The sequence below is a fragment of the Alosa sapidissima genome, chromosome 4, assembly GCF_018492685.1.
Source record: "Alosa sapidissima isolate fAloSap1 chromosome 4, fAloSap1.pri, whole genome shotgun sequence".
In the NCBI taxonomy this organism is placed as follows: domain Eukaryota; kingdom Metazoa; phylum Chordata; class Actinopteri; order Clupeiformes; family Clupeidae; genus Alosa; species Alosa sapidissima.
This window is the reverse complement of record NC_055960.1, coordinates 11,829,922-11,854,127: the sequence shown is the minus strand read 5'-3', so window position 1 is coordinate 11,854,127 and position 24,206 is coordinate 11,829,922. Positions and strand designations below refer to the sequence as shown.

The 24,206-nt window shown below is 42.7% G+C and overlaps 1 protein-coding gene across 1 annotated transcript; it reads left to right on the top strand.

The window, feature by feature from the left end:
• Positions 1–4,808: 4,808 nt before the first annotated feature.
• Positions 4,809–23,234, top strand: LOC121707094 (activin receptor type-1B-like). Its single transcript, XM_042089391.1, has 9 exons — positions 4,809–4,985; positions 14,333–14,578; positions 15,029–15,283; positions 15,502–15,732; positions 16,067–16,234; positions 17,194–17,350; positions 17,871–17,995; positions 18,358–18,488; positions 19,467–23,234. The coding sequence occupies exons 1-9, from the start codon at positions 4,922–4,924 to the stop codon at positions 19,590–19,592; spliced, it is 1,503 nt and encodes a 500-aa protein (XP_041945325.1). The 5' UTR covers positions 4,809–4,921; the 3' UTR covers positions 19,593–23,234.
• The last annotated feature ends 972 nt before the right edge of the window (positions 23,235–24,206 follow it).

Genomic DNA, 24,206 nt, shown 5'->3' with positions numbered 1-24,206 from the left:
TTCTGAAGTTTGCACCTCAAATACCAACCGCTTTTCAGAGGACGTGGCCTGCATAGACATAACTACGTTCACATCAGTAGTTCTCAAAGTGGGGTCTGCAACCCATAGCCAAAGGAGTCCGCAAAATAATTTGCTTTAAATTATAAAGTTGTGGTTTATCATTTTATAAATTCATTTCTACCTGCAGAGGATAAATCTTTCCCCCAATAAAACAAGCTATTTGTGTCCATTAGCTCCCATCCATATTAACATTTAACCTGAATCACTTCACTCAGGTCATGAAGAACTATGCCTACAGCTTCTTAGCTTGGCTTATTTGCCAGCTAGCTAGCTGATGACCATGTGAGTCAGTCCACGTGGTCAAGTGATGCTGAATCCAAAGTTGACAAAAGATCTGGTTACACACCTGCCAGAAAACACAGAATAGTGGACCTGGCCACAAACACAAAACAAATGGCGCTTAATTGTTACAATTAAAGGTGGGTTCTCAGAAAATGTTCTCCCCCACAAGGGGTCCTTGGAACCAAAATATTTGGGAACCCCTCCTTGGATTGCATCATAGATGGCTCGACACACCATCTGGCCTATACAGTGTTTTGTGCGTACTGTACATAATTATGACTGCCACGCTGGTGAAGCCGCATACACACACTCTCTGTCTCTCACACTCTCTCTCTCTCTCTCTCTCACACACACACACACACACACTCACACACACACACACACACACACACACACACACACACACACACACATACACACACACACACACACACACAAAGACACAGGCACACACGGACACACAGTACACATGCACACACATATGCACACACACAGGTACACACACACACACACATACACACACACACACACACACACAAAGACACAGGCACACACGGACACACAGTACACATGCACACACATATGCACACACACAGGTACACACACACTCAGACACACGCACGCGCGCGCGCACACACACGCGCGCGCGCACACACACGCACACACGCACACACACACACACACACACACACATACATACATACACACACACACACACAAAGACACAGGCACACACGGACACACAGTACACATGCACACACATATGCACACACACAGGTACACACACACTCAGACACACGCACACGCGCGCGCACACACACGCACACACGCACACACACACGCACACACACACACACACACACACACACACACACACACACACACACACGTGTGTGCTTCACCTCACTGTGTGCTCACTGTGTGCTGAGTGTGTTTCACTAATTCACGGATTGGGATAAATGCAGAGACCAAATTTCCTTCACGGGATCAAAAGAGTATATATACTTGTACTTATACACACACACACCCACACACATATACACAAAAACAAACACACACTATGCACACACTCATTTACATACACAAAAGTTGCAAGAGCAGGGGCTGGAGTAGGAGATGGAGACAAATTGACAAGCGTGATTTATTTTTGTGGCCATATTTTGTACCGTGTTGTGGTACATCTAGTTCCAATTCTGTTTACAGTTTTTTCTGAATGCTTAAACACATTTTTTGTAACTATGGCTTTTTTTGCAAAACTCTACACACAAATGGCAAAACCACTCACTGAGTTCGCAAAACTAAAAGCACAAACACTGCTTTGCACTCAGTTTGCAATTTTGTAACACACACTTTGCACAACTGTAGGCACAATGGCTATTATTTACACTATTTTGCCAACTCTCTGGCACACTTTCTCATGTGAAAACTGTTTTAGATAATTAGTTCACTTTGCAATCAGCCTAAGCACTATAAATAAGCCACAGGTAATGTACAATGGGTACGATGGAGTGAGCAGGAAGAGTGAGAAGAGAAAAAAACAGACAAAAAAACAGTCTACATGTGGGGATATTGTCATGTCAGGCCTGGATACGTCATTCCAGAATATATTTTTCCCAGTGCCTTGGACTAGGACATTGCATGATGTAGACAGAATTTTGAGAGAGACGACCCGCTATTTTGTGTTTTGACTTGGAAAAACACACTTGTGTTTGTTTTGATGTGTGTAAATAAACACTAATACTTGAAGTTGGGATCCCTGTATGTTTACAGAACTATGACAAAAGTATGACCTCAAACTGACATAGTCTACATTGTGCACAGAGAAAGCAAAAGCCAGATGTGTTTTTTATTCATACCATCAGTGTGTTGTTGGCACATTGTGTGCTTACTATTGTGATGGCTTGTGTTTACTGTTAGATACGAAAACACCATTTTTACGAAGGTGTGAAGAGTTAAGCAAGGTGTGTTAGCTTTTGCAAGAGAACTACAATGTTTTGCTGATTGGGTGAGAGGTTTTGCCATTTGTGTGTAGAGTTTTGCAAAAAAAGCCATAGTTACAAAAAATGTGCTTAAGCAATCAGAAAAAACTGTAATGTAAAATCAGATCGCACTGATGTTCAAAAGTTTAGCGTCACTTAGAAATGTCCATTCCACTCTATTATAAATATAATACCAGACTGCTTCTTCTCTACATGTGTAACTTCTGTCTTGTGTTGTTTTGTGTTGTGTAGTGTTGTGTAGGCCTATTAGGCTACTGTAAAAGATGACCCAAACAAGCACTGCTATGAAGCTCAAGCACAGCAAAACAACCATGGCGAGTTCCACAATAGCTCCTTTCAGCTCATCTCTCCAAAAGGATATTAAACAGGTGAAAATGAAAAAATGCATTTTTAGCAAAGAATAAAAACATAACACACCTGCACACAAGCATAAGAAAACAGCCATGGTGAGCCATCTGTCAGTGCTAGATCTGTCTATCTATCTACATAAGAATATGAAATTAGATTTACTAGATCGCTTGTAATAATAATATTATTATTACATAAGTGTAAGGTGTTACACATGGTTCTTGCATGGTTCGCTTTGGGTTTGTCCTCTTTTTGGAGAAAACTGGCTCCAATCAAGCACCGTCTACAGGGTGTGGCATGGTATCACAAACTGGAGTGGTAGCCTAGATTGACCCAGACTAAACTGTTAGCAAATTTGAATTTACTCTGCAGGTCCTGGAAAGGATCCCACTGATGCCCATTTCCAAACTGTTCGTTTTACGACTTCCAGGTCATAACCAGTGACATTTACATTGGTGTTTTAAACTCTTACCAAATTGTTTCAGAAGTGCAGCAGACCCATAATATATTGTTAACAAAGTATTTAAATGCAGTTGTTTACTCAATTCCAAAACAAAAAATACACAATTTCATCTGTATAACCCTTTTAAGTCCATTTCTGGATCTGACAGGAAGGAGTATTTAGAGTTTTAACAAATATGAACCCATATATTTTACAACACAATTTCAGGCTCAATCTCAGTCAAAGGTTTTTATTTAGAGTCATTGTGTTGGACATATATTTCAATTTTTGTCTTGAACCACTGGCATTCCATGAAAATGGAAGAGATTTGAGAAGTGAGTATTTCACTTTTTGAAAGCAAAAATATGTCTAAACATACAGCAAATGTAGAGAAAGAAACATAGGCCTATCACCCTTATTTTGGTGAAAATAATACATGGCTGCTGTCATAGAATTTACTTTACTCCTTAAAATTGCAAACTGTTTAAAAACTTAAAATTACCCACATTCACTGTCATGATCACATGTAATATTGAGACAATGTGAATGTTCCATGATGTTAAAATGAAACGTTGCTTGGAAGTCAGCTCGAATATACCCCACCGACATTTGATGAAAGATGTCACTTTTTTTGGCAAAATACAAAGGGCAAAACACAGAAAGTGCATCCAGTCTCCCGAATGTAAAGGTTCAAGGCCACCTGAGGGCCCGCATCTAGTTGACTTTTTACGGATTGGACCGATCGTTAAATCAACGCTTTGATTGCATGGTTTGGCGGTGTAGTCAATAAGGAGTCAAATAAGGAGGAATAATGGAAATGCAATACATATTTGAAATTGTGCAAGATTCCTGAATGGTAGGCCTAGTGATTGTAGCCTACCAGTATAGACGCCAAGCAATTGTATAGGCGTTTTCAACAATCCCTTCACATTCAGAATATTTCTCATCGATTTTAAAATTGAGTCGGTTGTTCATTTCAACTCAGGAGTCTGCATTGTACATCAGGAAATATCCTACAGCCGACCGACGGAATACATTAAAGAACCCTGTTTTGTTGTTTTTCAGGACGCAGACAGGCACCAGACACCGTGACCTTATTTGACTAGTCTGCTATTTTGTTGACATGCATCAGCATTTCTGCACTTTGCCACTAGAGGACGAAAGATACTCACAGTTGAAATCACTGTATAAATTCTACTGATTTACGGTATTTATTATTGGGAGAAACATTAGCCGTCTACGGAATTTTGCCAAAAGTTTGCTTTATATAACATAAACCGGGAAACTCATTTGTGGCCGACTATCTTCATGTAGGCTACAACGCTAGATCGTTCTTCTCCTTCAACGATGCCGTTGGGCTGGCTTTAGCCTAATAATTTCCGCGGATGGCTTTAAATGTTGCCAAATACGCGCATTAATCTATGTGGCAATTATTTTGTCAGAATATGTGCCGAATTTATGTTTGAGCAGTAGGGTAGTTCATGAATTGTTTTCTCCAGTCCTGTGCTTAAACGTTGTAGGCTACAATATTAATCTCCATTCTACCTCACTTCAGTTAGTAATGTTTTTGCTGTTCTAAATGGGTGGATTGTATCGTCGCTCTCTTTAAAAAAATAAAGCTTCTGTAGGCCTAATCCCTCCCCTTTAAATCACCCTCCTTTAAGCGCGTCCGCGTCTTCTGACTAGCAGTGGTGTGAGTGTGTTGTGCGCTCGAGGTCGGCTTTCTCATGTCAATATACCACTTGAATGTAGTAGGCTGTTACTGAGATGCAATGGGAATCCTGTGATCATGGATAAACATCGAATTATTTTATCGTTGTTCGTCTTAGCTGGCTCCTTTGGACTATATGATGGTGAGTTAGATGTTTATCCTCCATCACGGCTAGATTTTGTTCGTTCTATTTATTTATTTTCGTCCACGGGCTGCCGCTGAATTTGGCATTTCCTACAACATGGCGCTTGATTTGGTAACTTAGCAAGCCTGAGCTAGCAGGGCACCTGTTTTTGTTGTGTGTTGTGATCAGTAGTAGGCTACACAGCCAAACAAGCGCTGTCGCCACCCTGGAATGAGCGATTATCCACATTGGTTGATACATTGTATAGTTACGCGTTTGTTACAACGTATCTGAATTACAGTCGCTCACAGTAATACCTGGCTAATAGGAACTAGCCTATGGTACTGGGATGTCTGGAAGCGTGGGATAAGCACCGTCGTCCTTAGAGCTGTTATGTTGATCGCTGTTTATTATGCTGACTAGTAGGCTACATCAACTGGACTTATTCATGTTATTGCTCACATAACTTTTCCACAAGTTTGATTTGTGGAGACTATTCTAAATGGATGTGGCGCTGTCTAATTTTTTTTTATAAACAATAGCAAGCCTCCTCAAGCCTACTGCTTGTCTTGTCAAGCCGGTTTTAACAGCTTTGCAGAGACGATTTTGAAGTCCGTTTTAACAGGCTTTTAGGCTATATGATTTAACAGGCTTTTAGGCTATCTGAATTGTGATGCGCGCAACTCACACCTCTCCAGTCGTATATTCTGCCCCATTACACTTGGGTCTCCAGGATGGTCAGATATAATGGAACTTGTTTTTATGATATGTGCCTACTGGTTGTGTATTTGGAGGCCTACCCTACTATGTGATATTATTGTGTATTGTTGTACTTTTGGAGACTGAAATCTTCATGTTGCTACTTTGGATCTGACCTACTTAGCTGTATAGCCTGTCCCATAGTTGTACTTCGTTTGCTTCTTTGATCATTGGATGGTTCATGAAGGATCCCTTTCAGTGCATATTTTCTTTAGGTGGTATAATAGTGATGTTCTTCATCCATTATCAGTTTATTCAATAATGCTTTATTTGATGACGCCTGGTTTCCAGAACACTGTGGTGTTTCATATTTAAAGTACTCTCTCAATATATAGTACAAGGATACTGTGTTGCCCCAGTTGATGTCATGTCAAAGATGAAGACGAGGTCTTTTGTGACTTCATTGCTGCCTGTGACCCAGTCTAGGGCTACAGGGTAGGCATTCGGCCCCCTCCCCAACACCCCACCCCCCTTTCCATCTGTATGAAATGTGGACCCCGTTTGAAATAAATGTCTGGTCTAGTGCACACAGTGATAAGTCATTACAATGGAGAACCCTATAGGCCATAAAATGGCCTCTCTCCCTCTCTCTCTCCATGACCTTAAATCAAAAGGTTTTCCTCTCCTCTGTTGTAGCCTTTAGCACTTTTAATACAAAAAGAGGTTTGAATATATGTACTCTCTTTGTAACACTTCTATACACACGCAAAGCTTTACTCATAGCTTTCAGGTTCTCACAGCAAAATCTAACATCTTTCAGGTTCTCACAGCAAAATCTAACATTTCCTCACCATAGCTATAAGGAGAGCACCTAGCACTGCGAGTGAAATCAGGAATCAGTCATGGCTGCCAAGAACTACCCTTATAAGATAAGCCACAGAGTAATCTTGGAAGCATAAACAGACATCAGGCTTGTAGCCGCATTTTTTTCCCATGGACATGCTATTTAGTTATTTACAATTCAAGCATTTTCTGTGATAACTTATTTGTAAACAACAGGATAATGAGGACTTTTTTCAGGCTTCTTATCTAATCTGAACAGTGGTTTATAAAAGCTGTGTTTAGAGATCGCAGCTTCCCCAAGCAGTTTCGGCAAATTACAGAACTTATTTTAAGATTTTGTGTGTGTGTGTCCTCTGCCATGCATTATAGATTTTTTGATTACCTAAATACGGTGTTATCAATCACATTGACCTTTTGTTATGATTAAAATATGGAGCATATTATATGGTAGTGTATAGAGTCTCAAGGCAAAATGTCAATGAAGACACAAAATGTGTCTGATCGAATAGCAAGCTGAGCTGGATCAGGTTGCCTATTGGGGTGATATGTTGTTCCCCAGCCCACTCACATAATTGGCTATCATTTCCGAAGAACACAGCACGTAATAGAACTTGTGCCCAAAGAGGGGAGACCTACCGCCACATCAAAACCAATGTATGTTTTCATCACATTTCGTTTTCATTCGTGTCTCTCCTTACGGTGAATGTCTCGTGTGATTGCGTAAATGAAACCTCATAAATGACTCACAAGAAACCAGACTCTGTCATGAGGTCGCATGAAAGAACACATCTTCTCCCTGTGTCTCATTACCTGAGACTTGCTGAGATACTGATAGCTGGCTCGTATGTTTGTGTCGCTGTGGAATCCTGTGACCTGTTGTTGCGGATGCGAATGTTTCCGCCTACACTCCCCAAGCCTTAACGTCGCCACCCACGTTCAGGGCGAGACCTGCTGCACTTTGAGTAAAGCAGGGGTGTGTGCATTCATGTGTGTGTGTCCTCGCCAACGGAAGGGAACACTTGATTTTTTACAGTGTCAGCACAAATCACAACATTTGAAAAGCTGTAAGGAAGCTTTGTATATGTGGTATGTTTGGTTATGTTTGTGTGTGTGTGTGTGTCTGTGTGTGTGTGTCTGTCCTGCTGTCTTGTCTGATGTACAGAAACAGGTGGTCTTGTGTAATGCCCCCTCTACAACTATTTTCAGATCAAGGTTCTCTTGAATGTCTTGTGTGACAAGTGTGAGTTGTAAGCTGTAGTGTCATTGATTCAGGACTGGTTAGGGGAATGCCTGAACATGCAGAGTAAACTAATCATTGAAACAACCTGGAGCTTGCCATTGCTCACTCTGAGTCTAAGTCTCTGTGTTTTTTGGCTGTAAATCGAGAATGATTTCTATGAAAGCGATTGAAAAAATGCTAAATGCTTATGGCCTATGCTTATGGACTTTGGTCAGCCCATCATAGGTTCTAATTCTCTACTCACTTACAATACACACACACACATACACACACAAACACACACACACACACACACACACACACACACACACACACACACACACACACACAGAAATCAGATCTGGAGTTGAAATTTGTAAGACTTTTGAACAGCAGGGTTTTGCCCAGATTAGATCCCAAACCTAAAACAGGACAAATCTTTGGAGAATAGGTTTGACTCCCTGACGTTTTATAGGGTCTTAAATAGCCAGATGGTTGAAAGGGCATGCATGCAAGCCCACCTAAACCATGCCTCGGACTGTGTATTATATAGCTCTATGTTGTCCAGTGTTTTGTCTGAAAAATAGACTCAAGCAGCGCCTAATCTCTCCCAGTCTGGATTATGGGGGAAAAAGCTGATGATTATGAGAAAATCAATTTGGGCATAATGCCTCTTTAATTGCGTATGAACAACAAAGTATCGGCCATTTCTATTACGTTCAGGAAATGATATTGGCAGGCAGAATAATCCTCCATTTGACACGCAGACAATGATTTTGTTGATGACGTCCAGAACACCCATCAGAGGTGTTAAAAAGAGTTCCTCACTGGCTGGACTGGGTCTACCCTCAGGAAATGTCAGAAACATTTTATGTAGTCAGACACGTTTAAAAATTTATCAGGGAAATGTTTTATTCATCTTTTATTAACCTGCTATAATGTGAAATGTACAGGTCTGAGGTTACGTAGACGTTATGAAACATAGAGGTTATGTCAGCACTCAATATCAAAACATTTTTAAAAAGCTGTGAAAAAAGACATTGCTATTGCAATTCCTTAAATTATAGGCCTATATACAGATAGGCCTACGCTTTCACTGTATTGAGCCTTGTCTGCCTCGGCTTAAGCCATATTTTGTAGTCATTTACTCTGAGACCTTGAAAGTATCCATGAATGGCATTTTGCGTTTGTTTATTCTATTGAGGTTGTTCGGCCGTTGAATCATAAGAATCATCTTATATTTATAGTATAAATATATATAGTGCCTTTCTCACTAACAAATGCAGGCTGATTAAGTGGAACCGTATTCCTGTTAGAGCGGTACCTAAGCCTGACCTGTGTAGGCCTACCACTAAATGAACTCAATACAGCCAGTGAACCGAGTGGAGTCTGCGCGACATCCTGTCCAGCCTGTACACAGTTGTGATTAATGATTTATTGTGGACTGTGGTCGCTCTTCCTCTTTTATGATGGAGGTGTCAAGTTCTAGACTAGCTACTGTAACTAGACCAGCACATCACACTAACTGCTGGTCTTTCCACACACACACACACACACACACACACACACACACACACATATATATAGAGAGAATGCTACATTCTGTGTTATTGATTGCACATGAAAGCTTAAAATATACAGAGGCTAGAATACTGTTTTATATTTCTGCCGGATAACAAATATCTCTGAACTGACCACCATTTCAGCCCTCTAGGTCACTTGAGATGACTTAGAAACACAACTGAGCCCTAGCACCAGGTCTTGTGAAGCTGTGTGCAATAGTAGATCAATATAGAATAAAAAATGACTGCTTTGGACCATTATTTGCCAAGGTATGCTCATGCGTTTTGTAAAACGCCCTATGAAAACTCCCCATAGGCCTTTTGGGTTCCCAAAATGCACACTGACAATAAAAGGCTTACTGTGTGGCAACCTCTTGGTGTAGAAGCATAATCCTGGTCTCAAATGAAAGGTAACACTCTTGTGGACTATTTAGATTGTATGTCAGGTGTTCTGATATGGACTGACTACACAAAATATGGAATAATTACAAAAAAGTCTCTACTTTTGCATTTACTTTGTTTGTTCAATGGTTGTGTATAAGATAAACTATACGTCTGTACAACTAATATTGGATAATACAACATGAAGATTCAGTTTCTATGGATTCTTGTGAATATGTCAGTACCCAATATGTTGCATCTACTTTTAATTAATCTGAGAATGTACAGCACTATACAGATTGTACATGAAAAAAGTTGGTGTATAAATGGTGTATAACATTTCTATGCTACATTGCAATATGGTGCATATAATTGATTTAGAATGTTGGGGGGAGGTGGGGGAGGGGGGTAAATGACCCGGTACTGGAACAAGTTATGCATAACAGGACTGATAAGGTCAAATATGACTGGAATCAAGTTCTTGGTAAAGTTGAAGGGGAAACTATCTTTTAGTTGTTAGACTGGAGTTAGGCTATAGCATAGCCTGGGAGGGCACTCTTATAAGCCATTATAGCTAGGCTCAAAAAAATCATTAGCCTACACGTGTATGCTACTTTGGAGAGGGTCTCTGTAGAAAACTGAAATATGTTTACTTTGTAAGTCACAAGAAAGGGAATAAAAAGGTCTGTTTGGGCAGTTCAGTTGTGCAGTGCATTGCTTTCCTGTTCTTCAGGTCGCCACCATCTTGTACGGAAAGTATGTATGACAAGATTTATGGCACTGACTCAGGCAATGGCAATCCTAAACCCAGTTTTATATTTTTAAGCTAAGACGTGTAAGTATATCAGGATAGCAAAGATATTGGCCCACATGGCTTTAGAGGGATTAAACTAGCTTTGTTTTCCAAAATAAAGAACTTGTGTGAATGTGGGACCAAAAGCCCTTTCTAAAGCGGTTGCCACTGTTGTTTGTATAAATTGACACAGCCAATCCAAATTTTTGGGGTGCATTTTTTTGCTTCTGCCGCGAGGAAGTGTGTCTTTGTCTAGTGTATGTGCTGTGTCTCTGAGTCTCAGTCTCTGTCTAGACTTGGGTTTACAATCTGTAACAGCTGGTACTGCCAACTATTTACACCCGATGTACCCCCCCCCCCCCCACACACACACACACGCACACACACACTCTCTCTCTCTCTCTCACACACACACACACACACACACACACACACACACACAGACTAAGACCGCAAGGGGGTTGCATGAACTCCATCAACCCCCAAAATCCTGGAGCTGTCCCCCTCCCCAGCCCCTCTGTCCCCCAGTCAGACCAGTGGGTTTGGAAAGAGCTTATACCCAAACCACCTCCATTCCCTCAAATTCAGACCCCCCCCCCCCCCCCCCCCCCACACACACACACACACCCCACCCTTGCCCCCCTGTAGCTGTACAACTGCTACCCATCACAGTGGGCTAAGGCTTAGTACAGAACAACCGCCAACCCACCCACCCCACCCCACCCCGGCTAAAACACCCCCACATCCAGCAATCCCCTAAAACTGAAGAGGATTTGCCCCTTCCTATCAAAAGCTCACAGCACAGCCACTTCCTCCTGCACAAGATGCAATGTTGTTGTTTTTGCGTGAGTGGGTCTGTCTGTGTGTATGTGTGTGTGTGTGTGGTGCATGCATGTTTTCTTTACCATTGTACACTGGTGTGTGTCTACACAAGTCACATGGCCTTACATGCACACACAAACACACATGCAGGCAAAAACACACACACACACACACACATACACACACACACACACACACACACACACACACACACACACACGTGATAGACTGTACACACACGCATGCACAAATAAGATGAGCAGCCTTTAATGCTGGACAGGGTAGAATATGTAATAATGTTCCTTAATAGAGGCTGCAGACATATCTCAGCACTGATCTGTTTAAAATATGGCAGATGGTTTTTCTCTGTTTCCCCCCTCCCTGTGCCATTCAGAAACCTCCAGCCTCTCTCTGCTCCTCAAGCACACGGCGCCCAGCTTCTCCTAATGCCAAATGTCATTACTGTCCGTCCGTCAGGCTCTCCGTCTGTCTGTCCATGGTGAAACACACAGCCAACGCCAGAACAGACGGATGCCAGAACAGACAGACGCTCTCTCTCTCTCTTTTTGTGGTGCCCCTTTTCCATCAAAGAACAAAGGTTTAGCTGGGAAAGAACGTCACCCGCCAAACGAGTGGCTGGCTAGAGTAAAAGCTTAGTCAGGACTTAATGATCTACTGAAACACTGCGGGAGAGAAGGAGGAAGTGTGTGTGTGTGTTTTTTATTCAGCAGGGCGATGGGATTTGATGAAACAAAAAGGCTTTTATGGTTTTAGTGGCCTAATGGCAGTAGCGCAGTCAGATCTGACCTTGGTGCTATTTCTCTCCAGGGTGTAACATCGCCGCGGTAACTGGAGACTTGCTTTCTCCTATTAGGCTGCTCATTTGCTGTCCGATCATAACCAAGTCACAGGTTCGGGGAGCAGGAGGTTTGTGAGAGAGAGAGAAAGAGAGAGAGAGAGAGAGAGCGCGCATCCCAGAGGAACACAGTTGACTTGATGTTATATCCTTAGTAAGGCATCTGTTTGTGTGCGTGTGTGTGTGTGCATGGGAAGAGATGAGAAAGGGAGCAAGGCCTTTGTTTGACAGCCTCATGTATTGAAGACAATCTCACATCCAGAGATAGTTGTTTGGGATGCTGTTGTGGAAGGAGAGAGTGTGTGTGTGTGTGTGTGTGTGTGTTGATTTGATTTGAAGTAAGTGAATTAGTAAAGTAAGTGCATGTACACATTATGAATCCCACCAGACGCCACAGCTGTGTGTGTGTGTGTGTGTGTGTGTGTGTGTGTGTGTGTGTGTGTGTGTGTGTGTGTGTGTGTGTGTGTGTGTGTGTGTGTGTGTGTGTGTGTGTGTGTGTGTGATTGTGTGTGTGTGTGGGCAGACTACTCCAGACATGACTAGCCTCGTCCTCCAGAACGACCCTGACTCCTGACTTTCCCCTCTGCCCACCAGCTCTCTGCCTCCATGCCATCAGCCCGCCATCGGGCAGCAGACAGCTGCAGTGCTAGCCTCTGATTTGATGTGTTTTATGCTGTTTCCATTGGTTGTGAACACAAAGTCCCCCATAGAGACCTAAAGGTCATGCATTTGATACCTTGGAAACGGAAGACAACAACTCACGCAAACAAACAGCCGCCCCCCTCTGTTCTGGAAGTGGCTCTCCATTCAGATGTTGCACATGAAATGCTGGGCCCAACCCAGACCCAAGTAAGCCAGTTGCTATTTCACGTAGATGTGGTCTTCTTTCGTTAGGGCTACATGCAGCAGCAGAAAACTCACAGCCTCTCCTTGTCCCGCTCTCACACACACAACGGAGACTCCCCTCCCCTCTGTAGCCTAGGCAAGCCTACTTGAATCAGAATAACATTGTTGCTGACAGTTCAGCTCGGTGTTTACTACTTAGCATTAACACCACAGTGCAAATTAAGTTCAATAGGCTACTCATGCATTCACATGAACTGGTTTGTTCTTATCACAAGAGCCTTAGTTGGTAAGGTAAGCCATAATTTTAGAACACAGGGTCTCACAGACACTCAACCTACTCACGGTAGCAGTTAACATTAGGCTATTATTTCATCAACTGTGACATGAAATGTTTGTGCAGCCAACGACCCCCCCCACCCGAATAAAAAAATTGTGCCCCCTTGGAAATCAAATGCCCCGTCACTGTAGCCTACTCTGCAGCCGGGTCTTGAAGCCGGTTTTGAAGGAGTGTCAGGTGCTGAGTCTGCAATCCATGGTAATGGTTTTAGTGTTGCTGTTTTTGGTCATTATGTCACGGCAATAGGGTTAAGAGGAGACCAACACACCTCACCAACATTCACAGCCAGCAGCAACACATAGCAAAACATGCACCACGGTGTAAGAGTTGCTGTGAATTATGGCTGTTATCAGAAATTATTAGTGCTCAAGGTTCATGTGTCATGGTTCAGGGCGAAGATCTTGAGTAGGCTACCAGTAGTACCTAGACTGTTGTCCTTGTAGAGAATTACTGAATAGAAATATTGCATAGCCGGAGTGTAATAAGCAATGCTAGGGAAAAGCAATGCTCTTGTTTATCTATTAAAGGAGTCCTTGCTGGAGGAACAGGTGTTTTTTCCCTGTCTATTATGAGGTAAAAGCATGAAATGACCCTGAATCTGATAAGGGCTGGAGAAATACAACCTTGTTAAAAAATTCATTGCCTAGACGAGCTGTGATTCAGCGGTTGTTTTTCTCCCGGCTGTTGCAAACGCACCCCCTGGTGGTGAAAAAGTAAAATGACAAGAAAAATGGCTTTGCATTGTTTGTGTACTTGTCCATTAGGGTGTCCTGCTAGTGCCAACACAAGCGTGTTTGTAAACATATTTGTTTTTCTGCGTGTTTTGTCTGCAAATATAAAACAGAACCCACTTCATTATTGTAGCATGTTTATACAGTCTTCTAGTTCTAGCTAGGTGCATTTATGCAGAGCTATTTACACCCTCAAGCTAGAAGACCTCATTTATACAGCTTGGTAACAGAATCTGTCCCCCCCCCCCCCCCCTCACCCCACCATCGCCCCTGCAGCCCTGCTGTGTAACTGCTCCATTGCTGACTGCGAGAAGCAGGGCTACCAGTGCCAGACGGACGGCGCGTGCATGGCGTCCACCTCGGTCATCGACGGCGTGGAGCAGCGTGTGCGGACCTGCATCCCCCAAAAGCAGCTGGTGCCGCCAGGCCAGCCCTTCTACTGCCTGAGCGCCGAGGGCTACTTCAACACCCACTGCTGCTACCACGACTACTGTAACAGCATGGACCTGAAGGTGCAACCAGGTGAGTTGTCGCAGGTTTAGTGGTAGTTGGTGACATACAATATGCTGGTGGCCTAAGTTCAGTCTCCGACCTATCTGTGAAGACGAGCAAGGCACTTAACCCCGAGTTGCTTCAGGCAGATTATTCCAGTAGTTAGTTCTCTTTAGGAAGTTCTGGATAAGAGAAATAAAGTAATAATGTAATGTAAAGAGGCTTGGATTGGAGTTGCTGGACCTCACTGCACCTGGGAACTAAGGACAGATGCTGACTGCATAAAATGTCTTGTTTACATATTGCTACATTTTAAACCACTCTAAATGATCACTGCGAGTACAAGTCATTCTGTAAAATAGGCAGCATATGACAGGCTCTATGTGGAGCAATAATGAGGCATTTACAGTAAATCACACGATCTCTGTTCTCCGTGTGCTTGTGCGTGTGTGTGCCTGTGTGTGTGTGTGTGTGTGACAGTGACGGCCTTTCCGGCGGTTGGCTACACTGAGGGCTGGGGCCCGGTGGAGGTGGCAGCGGCAGTGGCGGGGCCGGTCTTCCTGCTGTGCGTGGTGCTGCTGCTTGGCCGCTTCCTCTTCCAGCACCACCAGAGAGCCTACGGCCACCGCCACCGCCTGGACGTGGAGGACCCCAGCACCGAGCACCTGTACCTGGCCAAGGACAAGACCCTGCAGGACCTCATCTACGACCTCTCCACTTCTGGCTCGGGCTCCGGTAAGCCTACGTTTATACAGTAGAGGCTAGGAAGAGGCTCCTTAAGTGTGCAAGAGTTGAAGTGTTCTTGGCTAACCAGAGAACAACCCACCCCCCAAGAGAACTGTCGCTAACATGTCTCAGCAGGGATGTTCACACCTCCACTCTTGCCTAAAGTGAAATGAAAATGAAAATTTCCCAGATCAATAAGAATCATGTCTTCTGTCCCGGTTCTGCAGGCCTTCCTCTGTTTGTGCAGAGGACAGTGGCGCGGACCATCGTGTTGCAGGAGATCATCGGTAAGGGTCGCTTCGGTGAGGTGTGGCGAGGACGCTGGAGGGGGGGCGACGTGGCCGTGAAGATTTTCTCGTCCCGCGAGGAGCGTTCCTGGTTCCGCGAGGCTGAGATCTACCAGACCATCATGCTCCGCCACGAGAACATCCTGGGCTTCATCGCCGCCGACAACAAGGGTGAGTCCACTGACGGGATCAGGCCAGCGTCCACAACTACTCCAGCATCACGTAGCAGCATCCTGACCATAGTTGGGTCTAAGTAGCCACCCGCATCTTTCTTTCCTACTCACTTCCTGTCATTCTTGCTCAAATTTCCAAACTATAACTGAAAACAAAGAACATTTCTGCATTTTTGAGGATATCATTAATTTGAAAATTTAGCAATTCATCTCATTTTATGGGTTCAGGTGCTAATTATTATATGTTCTTTGCAATGTGAGTCATAAATATTGAAAAAAGATCTTCTAAATGTGTTTTTGTAAATGTATTTATGAGTCATCTCTTCTCCCAGATAATGGCACCTGGACTCAGCTGTGGCTGGTATCTGACTACCACGAACACGGCTCTCTGTTTGATTACCTGAACCGCTATTCGATGCCCATTGAGGGCATGATCAAGCTGGCGCTGTCCGCTGCCAGTGGCCTGGCCCACCTGCACATGGAGATCCTTGGCACACAGGGTGAGCCACGGGCAGCACCACTCCCACAGACCGTCCAATCCAAATGGGCTCAGCATATAGCAATACATAGCATACAACATATAGCTTATACATAGCATACAACATATAGCTTATACATAGCATACAACATATAGCAATACATAGCCTACAACATATAGCTTATACATAGCATACAACATATAATTTATACATAGCATACAACATATAATTTATACATAGCATACAACATATAGCTTATGCATACAACATATAATTTATACATAGCATACAACATATAGCTTATACATAGCATACAACATATAATTTATACATAGCATACAACATATAGCAATACATAGCATACAACATATAGCTTATACATAGCATACAGCATATCATTTATACATAGCATACAACACATAGCTTATACATAGCATACAGCTTAAAGCTTATACATAGCATACAGCATATCGCTATAACTGTTCTTCTATTCTATGTGGGTTGTACTTCTTGCTACACTAACAATATCTTAGTGGCACTGTTCCTTTATTGTACCTTCATTGTTGTCTTGTAAGTGGCTTTGGATAAAAGCGTCAGCTAAATTACTACATGTAATGTAAACATGCGCTGCCATAACTCGCTAAATAATGACTCCAAATAGGCTACACTGCCTTTCCAAAAGTTGCATATTCTAATGTTTCATTGGTCAACCTTTAACTTTGATTTACAGCTCTCATTTGCCACATTACACATTATTATGATAACCTTATGCAACATCATATGTGTTTACATCTAGACTTGCATTGGTTTTTTGCCAAGTATGGATGACAGGAGAGGCGAACCACTGGCTTCAGTCGTCTCCGACAAATTCTGGTCCTGTCTAATGAAAATATTAGAGTTGGCGACTTTTGTTTTGGCCAGCCAGTGTACTGCTGATGAGTGGTTCCCTAATGCCCAGTCCTTGTGTGTTTGCCGTGTAGGAAAGCCAGGCATCGCTCACCGTGATCTGAAGTCTAAGAACATCCTGGTGAAGAAAAACGGCACCTGCGCCATCGCTGACCTGGGTCTGGCTGTGCGTCACGAGTCCATCACAGATACCATCGACATTGCGCCCAACCAGCGGGTCGGCACAAAGAGGTAACCGACCGCAGCGGCCATTAACCAAACTATTGTCCAACATGGTTGCCATTCTGGAGCCAGCTGTACTTCCCTGTCTGGGTCACCCCCAGTCCGTGGAGATCGAGGACTGGGATGAACTACAGTGCATTCCTGTGTTGAATGGCAATCTCTTTTAGAAAGATGGGTAGCATCTGCGTTTCCAACAAAAATGTGGAGTTGGGTCTTGATGAAAGATGCTGTACAGGGAGAGCATTTGGTCTGGTATGTGTTCATGGCAGTAAATGAAAGATGCGCATTTTTCAGTGCACGGAAAAATATACTCACCCTCACCACGTGCCCTGCACTGACGCACTGATAATCGGGTCTAAGTAACCATGGGGGGGATTCCGACCAGAGGTCATTTCCTGGTCACACCCTCTACTCCCCGCCAACTGTCATCTCATAGAGATGATGAATCGGCAGCTGAAACATGCTCCATGAACCATCTCTGCTAGCTGTTAATGAGGGAAGTGTTAACTGGTGCGTGTGTGTTTGTCAGGTACATGGCCCCGGAGGTGTTGGATGAGAGCATCAACATGCGACACTTTGACTCCTTCAAGTGTGCTGATATCTACGCACTGGGGCTGGTCTACTGGGAGATTGCTCGACGCTGCAACGCAGGAGGTGTGTGTGCGTGTGTGTGCGTGTGTGTGTGTGGGAGAGAGAGAGAGCAGAGTACGAGTGAGAAAGTATTTTGCTTCATTGATCAAGAAAAAACATGATGCCATAATTTTATCAGTATTATTATTCAAAATGAAAGGAAAATAATTTACTGTATGTTTCTCCTTAATATGATTGTTTCATGAATGATATAGTATACTAATAGTATTGTTATTCTTTAATGTTTGAATATGTCTTTACTCTGATTTCACCTAATGTTTTGAACATTTTTGGACAAAAGTTTCTGCTAAATACCTTAATCCTACCTAACAGCTCTGTTTTTAAGCATGTATGTGGGTTTTGTTTGTCCGTGTGTGTGTATGTAGGTATTCATGAAGAGTATCAGCTGCCCTACTATGACTTGGTGCCCTCCGACCCCTCCATAGAGGACATGAGGAAGGTTGTGTGTGATCAGCGGTTACGACCCAACATTCCCAACTGGTGGCAGAGCTATGAGGTACACACAGGCACATCATCCTCACATTTTTGTTTTTTTGTAAACACACTTTAAATTGTAAACAAAATGGTGAGCAAAAGGCAATCACCCCAAACCTTTGCCTCAGGACATCATCCTCACATTTCATGTTTGTTTTTTGTAAACATTTTAAATTGTTCACTTTAAACTGTAAACAAAATGGTGAGCAAAAGGCAATCACCCCAAACGTTTGCCTCAGGACATCATCCTTACATTTCATGTTTGTTTATTTTGTAAACATTTCAAATTGTTCACTTTAAACTGTAAACAAAATGGTGAGCAAAAGGCAATCACCCCAAACGGTTGCCTCTGGTGGCAGAGCTGAGATGCACACAGACACATCATCCTCATTAACACCTGGGGGGTGGACAGAGGTGTCAGCATGGTGCTATGCTGACGCGTGGGGCCAGGGATGTGTTCACAGTTGGCAGACTGCGGTGAACATTCATGACGAACGTGTTTTTTTGTGAACATTTCATGTTTTTTGTAAACAAACAAATTGCTCATCTTAAACTGTAAACAAAAAAGTAAACTGTAATCAACTGTAAACCTCTGTTGAATGTGTCGAATTTTAAAATTTGATGTTTGAATTATGTTGATTTAACCTCAACATAGCACTTATCTGACTTTGTAGTATACCCCCATCTTAACACCAACCCACACCACCAGTAGTGATCATATTCCAAGCATATAGGGCTGTCCCTTAAGAGCTGAGATTTTGCACAGGAAGGCTTCTTCCTGTTTAAAGGAGGCTTTTCCTCATCCCTCGCCACCTTACGTTCATGCTCTGTAAACCATCCCGGGACAATTGAACTGAATAACTTCAGTGCTTTCCACGCACACTCTCCTTGCACTCCCTGACTCCTCTGGAGTTATTTGTGTGGCTACACTGAATAAACCACAATTCTGCTTTTCCTCTTCACTTCCTCTGAATGTTATGATCACTCTTCTCTCTCCTAGGCGCTGCGTGTGATGGGGAAGATTATGCGCGAGTGCTGGTATGCTAACGGTGCGGCGCGTCTCACGGCCCTGCGCATCAAAAAGACCTTGGCCCAGCTGAGCATCGAGGAAGATGTCAAAATATAAGGTGATTCCTGAAAGGAAGTGTTGGTGACGATGTGAGAACTCAGCAATGAGATCCAACTGTTCTACTACTGCAAACTATCCTGCCAGTCAGAAAAAAAAGCCGCTGTCCACACTTTTGTGACATGGCCTACCTCACCTTCTTCTGCCAAAACTACTGAGTACTACAGTACCCACAGTCCTCTCCTTCTCCTGCCAGTTGTCCCATGATCCACCACCCCCTACCTCCAGCCCTTGCTACTATAATGGCCGTCGACTGCAACTACTGATCTTACTACTTTTACTGCAACTGCAACCACTAGTACTATATCCCCCTCTGTGAATATATGAATATGTGTATTATTATTTATGGTGGGTAAATATTGCTGTATAGTTTTGAATTTGGTTTTATTATTGTTTCCTCTTTGTTTCTCATGTCTATTGAAGGTCTGGTGAATTGACTCTTTGCGATTCCGTGACCCATGGTAAATAGGTAGTGTTGGCTCAGAGGTTCCATTAGGATGTTTTTTTTTAAAAGAACCCTCCAGTCTTGAATTTAAATGCGTCCTTTTATAGCAAGCAAAAGCGTATCTCTCTTATACCGTCTCCATGTTTCTTAGTTGACCACCTCTGTTTTGCAGTTGGTGTGTTGTTTTATTTCCCCCTCCTTTTCCCCCCCCTCTCGGGTTTAGTGTTGGGCGTAGTCGATGCTGCGCATGTCAGAGGTTAGTAGGCTAACACCGCTCAGCGGTGAGCACAGCTCAGCGCAGGCCGCTAATCTGCAGCTCCAAGCCTAATCTGGAGCCCCTGCCACCACAAACACCCGATCTCACAAGCAGAGAGGACAACGAAGGCCTCCGAGGGAGCGAGAGGGCATGAGATTATACAGAGAGGGCCCGGCGACCCGCACTAGCCAGGGCGCAAGCTGCCGATAAAGACGAGCACTTCCACGTTAAGTACAGACTGCAAAACGCAGCCTGTAAGCAGACTTAGCACTGAAACCCCATACGTAGACACCTTTTTGTTTGAGTCCTTGAGGACCTCATAAAGTATCGACCATAGGAAATTGTAGCCGCCATAGAAACCACTCATCAGATGACACTGGAGGATTAAAAAATGTGTAAGTGAATGAAGCAAAGTCCTACTATATGAAAACCTTTTATAGAAGGGAGTGGGCATGGGGGTTGGGGCGGGCGAGGGGGGTCCACTGATGTTCAAGGCTTTAGCAAGCGGCATCATGTGGGATAATGTAGCATTTGCGGCTGATGTAAAGTGGCACTGCAGCTGAGAGTGGAGGGAAGGGGAGGTGTCCAGGTTCCCAGGAATTGGTGAATGTCAATCAGCTGATGGTTGGCACAACATTCAGTTTCTGAAAAGCACTTTGATGAAGCACTGATGTTCTCACGGGAGACCACAGCCATAGCAGCTTTGTTAGGATCACGCGACTACACTGTACTCCACACTGCACACGCGTAGGAATGGTACATAAATCACTCTTATTCATTGTGTTCAACACTCCCAAATCTCAAGTCTTTCCTTGACAAGGATACAATCCCATGGAAACTAAATTAATTTTCGAGGTGAAACTGGGGAATATTTGAGCTGATTATCAAGTCAGTTCAATTCTTTGGCAATGCCTTGTCTAGGAAACCATTGTATTTTTTTTTCTGGGGTGTTACGATTTGCCATGATTAAGCAAGCTGATGTACATAAAATGTATTTTTTAAAAGGTACGGTATTGTACATATATTTTACCTAATGATCTCTGATACTTAGCTAAGTTGTATATCACTTGGGAGTTTTTTTGTTTTGTTTTTTTGGGGGTGGGGGGGGGGTGCTCGTAAGTAAGCTGTTTTGGCATCACAAAGGACTTAGTCCTGATTATGCACTGGTCTGAGGACATAAGGCCATCTCACTCACTGACTAAGGCTAGAGGGAAACACTGGTCATTTTCTTGGTGCTTTGGGGAGAGAGGGGAGCGTGGCACTTTAGATGATGATTTTAGTATCCATGAACTAGCGTGATTGCTTTTTACTTCACACAAAGAAAAAAGTTCAGTTAAGTTATTACAGAATACAGATTGTGAATAATGTGGACCCAGGAGCCTTGTTTATCTCCTGGACATAGTTGTATTTTACACAACCATCAAAGGTCCTATGAAAATATATCTACAGAACATTGTCACTGCATGTCTAAATCATTAACTCCTTGGACTGAGGAGCTAAAGTTGTTCATGATGTTGTTAAATGGTGAATTTGTAACTGTAAATGGATAATTGAATAGCTTGTCCGTGCTGATTAACACAAAAAAAATGCAGTTGAATATGGTGCACAATGTTGCAATGAATTATGTTAGTTAATGGATACCCTACAGCACTACTGAGCACTAAGAGGCAACAGCTGAAGTGTTTGATTGACTCCTACTGTGCATCATTTAGACATGATGGCCACAGGATTTAAGACTAGTTTCCATCTAGTGCACCCTCGTTAATATGCAAGATGTAAATATATTGTATGATGTTTTGTTCGTTTTAGAGGGTGGCTTTTTGTATTTATTGAGTTTTGCTCTTTTTAGAGAAAACTGCAAGTTCACTTCTTAAAATATGGTATTTGTAGGTATGTTTTCTGTCCCCTTTCCTTAGTGATGAATCATAAGCTAAAAAAGGTACGACAAGTGCTGAGCAGATACTCATTCTAGACTGCCCTCCCTTAAGCCTGCCAGACACTGAAACCCATAGCAACACCATGTGGGGCTAAATGTTTTTACATATAGCACTGAATTATTCCACATTATATCTAAGTCAGAAACCATGCCGGCCCAGAAGCAAGAGGTTTTTGTCCAGGGTTGGCATATACTGCCATTTCCCAGCGTCAAAAAGTGGGTGTGAAAAACTGCACTGTGATGTAACTTGCCCCAGAAGCACATGTGCTTTATAAAAACGATATACGCCGTTTTAATTTTATTGAACATTTGTGGAAAAAGGTGTATTTTTTAAATTATGCCTGGGGACAATATATGAAGTCTTGACGCAACACATCGTGAATCTTTAGCCCAAGCACATCCGACTAAAAGCCTAAACGTTTGATTCCAAGTTCTTAATCTCTTGTATTGAAGATCCACGTTGCTTTCCTATTTTATTTTTGAATGTCAACTGTTTGAATGACTATGAATATATGAACTTAACACTAAATCTAATCTCGCAAACACTACTGAAATCCCCTACACTGTCAGCTCTCTGTTCTGAACACACTGGGTGTTATTCTATTTTCCAAATGTAGCCTAATTATTAGGGCAGAAGGGTTCTGTGTACATACATGGATTTTCTGAAATGACTGCTGCTGAAGAGTTTTGGGGTTAACAGATAGAAGGTATTTTTCAGTTTCCTGTTTAGATGTTCCAATTACTTTTGCCCCCAGAAAAAAAGAGTAGCACCTCACCTGCCTGTTCTACACACCCCCCCCCCCCCAGCTGTTAGCGCACATGTCTGTCAGATCTCACTCTCTAAACAATCACTTGTCAAGTTTTACAATCATGAGTACAAAAGAATCATGACCCTGTACATGATTGTGTTCTGGGTGTTGGGATGAAATCCTGCTGATAAGCTTTTTTTTTCCCCAATCTTGTACATAGGGTAAAATTATACAGTAATAAATTCAGTATTTCCTATTTTCCAGTGTTGTTATTTAATTTCATTGTTATTGAATACATTTTAGCCACTCATGTCATTTTCACGATCATTGCCATGTTCAGGGCTTACTTTCTTAAGTGCTCATAATCTTTTGGGACTCAACTTCCTTTAGAAGAATGAGTAACACTTGAAAGGTCAATCATCCACATAGCACCACCGGCCTCACCTATGACTGAACCTGATTGTGTTAGATACAGCTTTAGTCAAGATCATTGAAAAAGTACTGTCTCATGGTTGATAGATAAGCATGTTCATGATGCATCATTTAACAATTCTGTTCTTAAGAACCGACTGCAGTGCAAGTCACTTCCTCCTGTTTTCGTTGAATGTACAAGTTGCTTTCAAGTTGAATGCCACATGGTAGGAGCAGGTTTGACAGCTCAGGCTTGAAGCCTGGCTAGAACAGAATAGTAGAGAGAAAGTCGGTCAAATTGATCTTGAATTTCCCCTTGGGGATCAATAAAGTATCTATCTATCTATCTATCTAAATTTTTGTGGCACAGCAGTCAGCAGGAAATAATGACACAGTCCTGATGTCATCAGGGAGGAACTGAGTGTGGAGATGGGCAGATGGCGCACACTACTGACCCAGTGTCAAGGTCATGTGTTCTTACACTTCAATCTTGAGGTTACTAATCTAAAATTCGTATCTGTCTGGAGTGTGAGAATTTTCATTACTGGTATTGAAGTTGCATCTACCGACTATAACCGACTACATTGGAATTCCACCAGGTTGAAGAGGCAATATTTGTTTTGAAAACTTATTCACAAATTTCTGAATTCAAATATATATTCAGAATATATATATTTTTTTCATTTTATGCAAGATAGCAAAACAACACACATTTCCCAATTTTTCTCATACCATCAGATCAGTAGTGTTCTGTTTTGTGGGTGCATTCTTACATGCACAAAAACACCCTCTCACCCCCCACCCACAAAAACCAAAG

Bases quoted from the DNA above. Each gene is read 5' to 3' on its own strand.
- LOC121707094 (XM_042089391.1), top strand. From the start codon at position 4,922: ATGGATAAACATCGAATTATTTTATCGTTGTTCGTCTTAGCTGGCTCC. The intron at 15,733-16,066 runs GTGAGTCCACTG...CTCTTCTCCCAG, and splicing joins CATCGCCGCCGACAACAAGG to ATAATGGCACCTGGACTCAG. The intron at 17,996-18,357 runs GTGTGTGTGCGT...GTGTGTATGTAG, and splicing joins TCGACGCTGCAACGCAGGAG to GTATTCATGAAGAGTATCAG.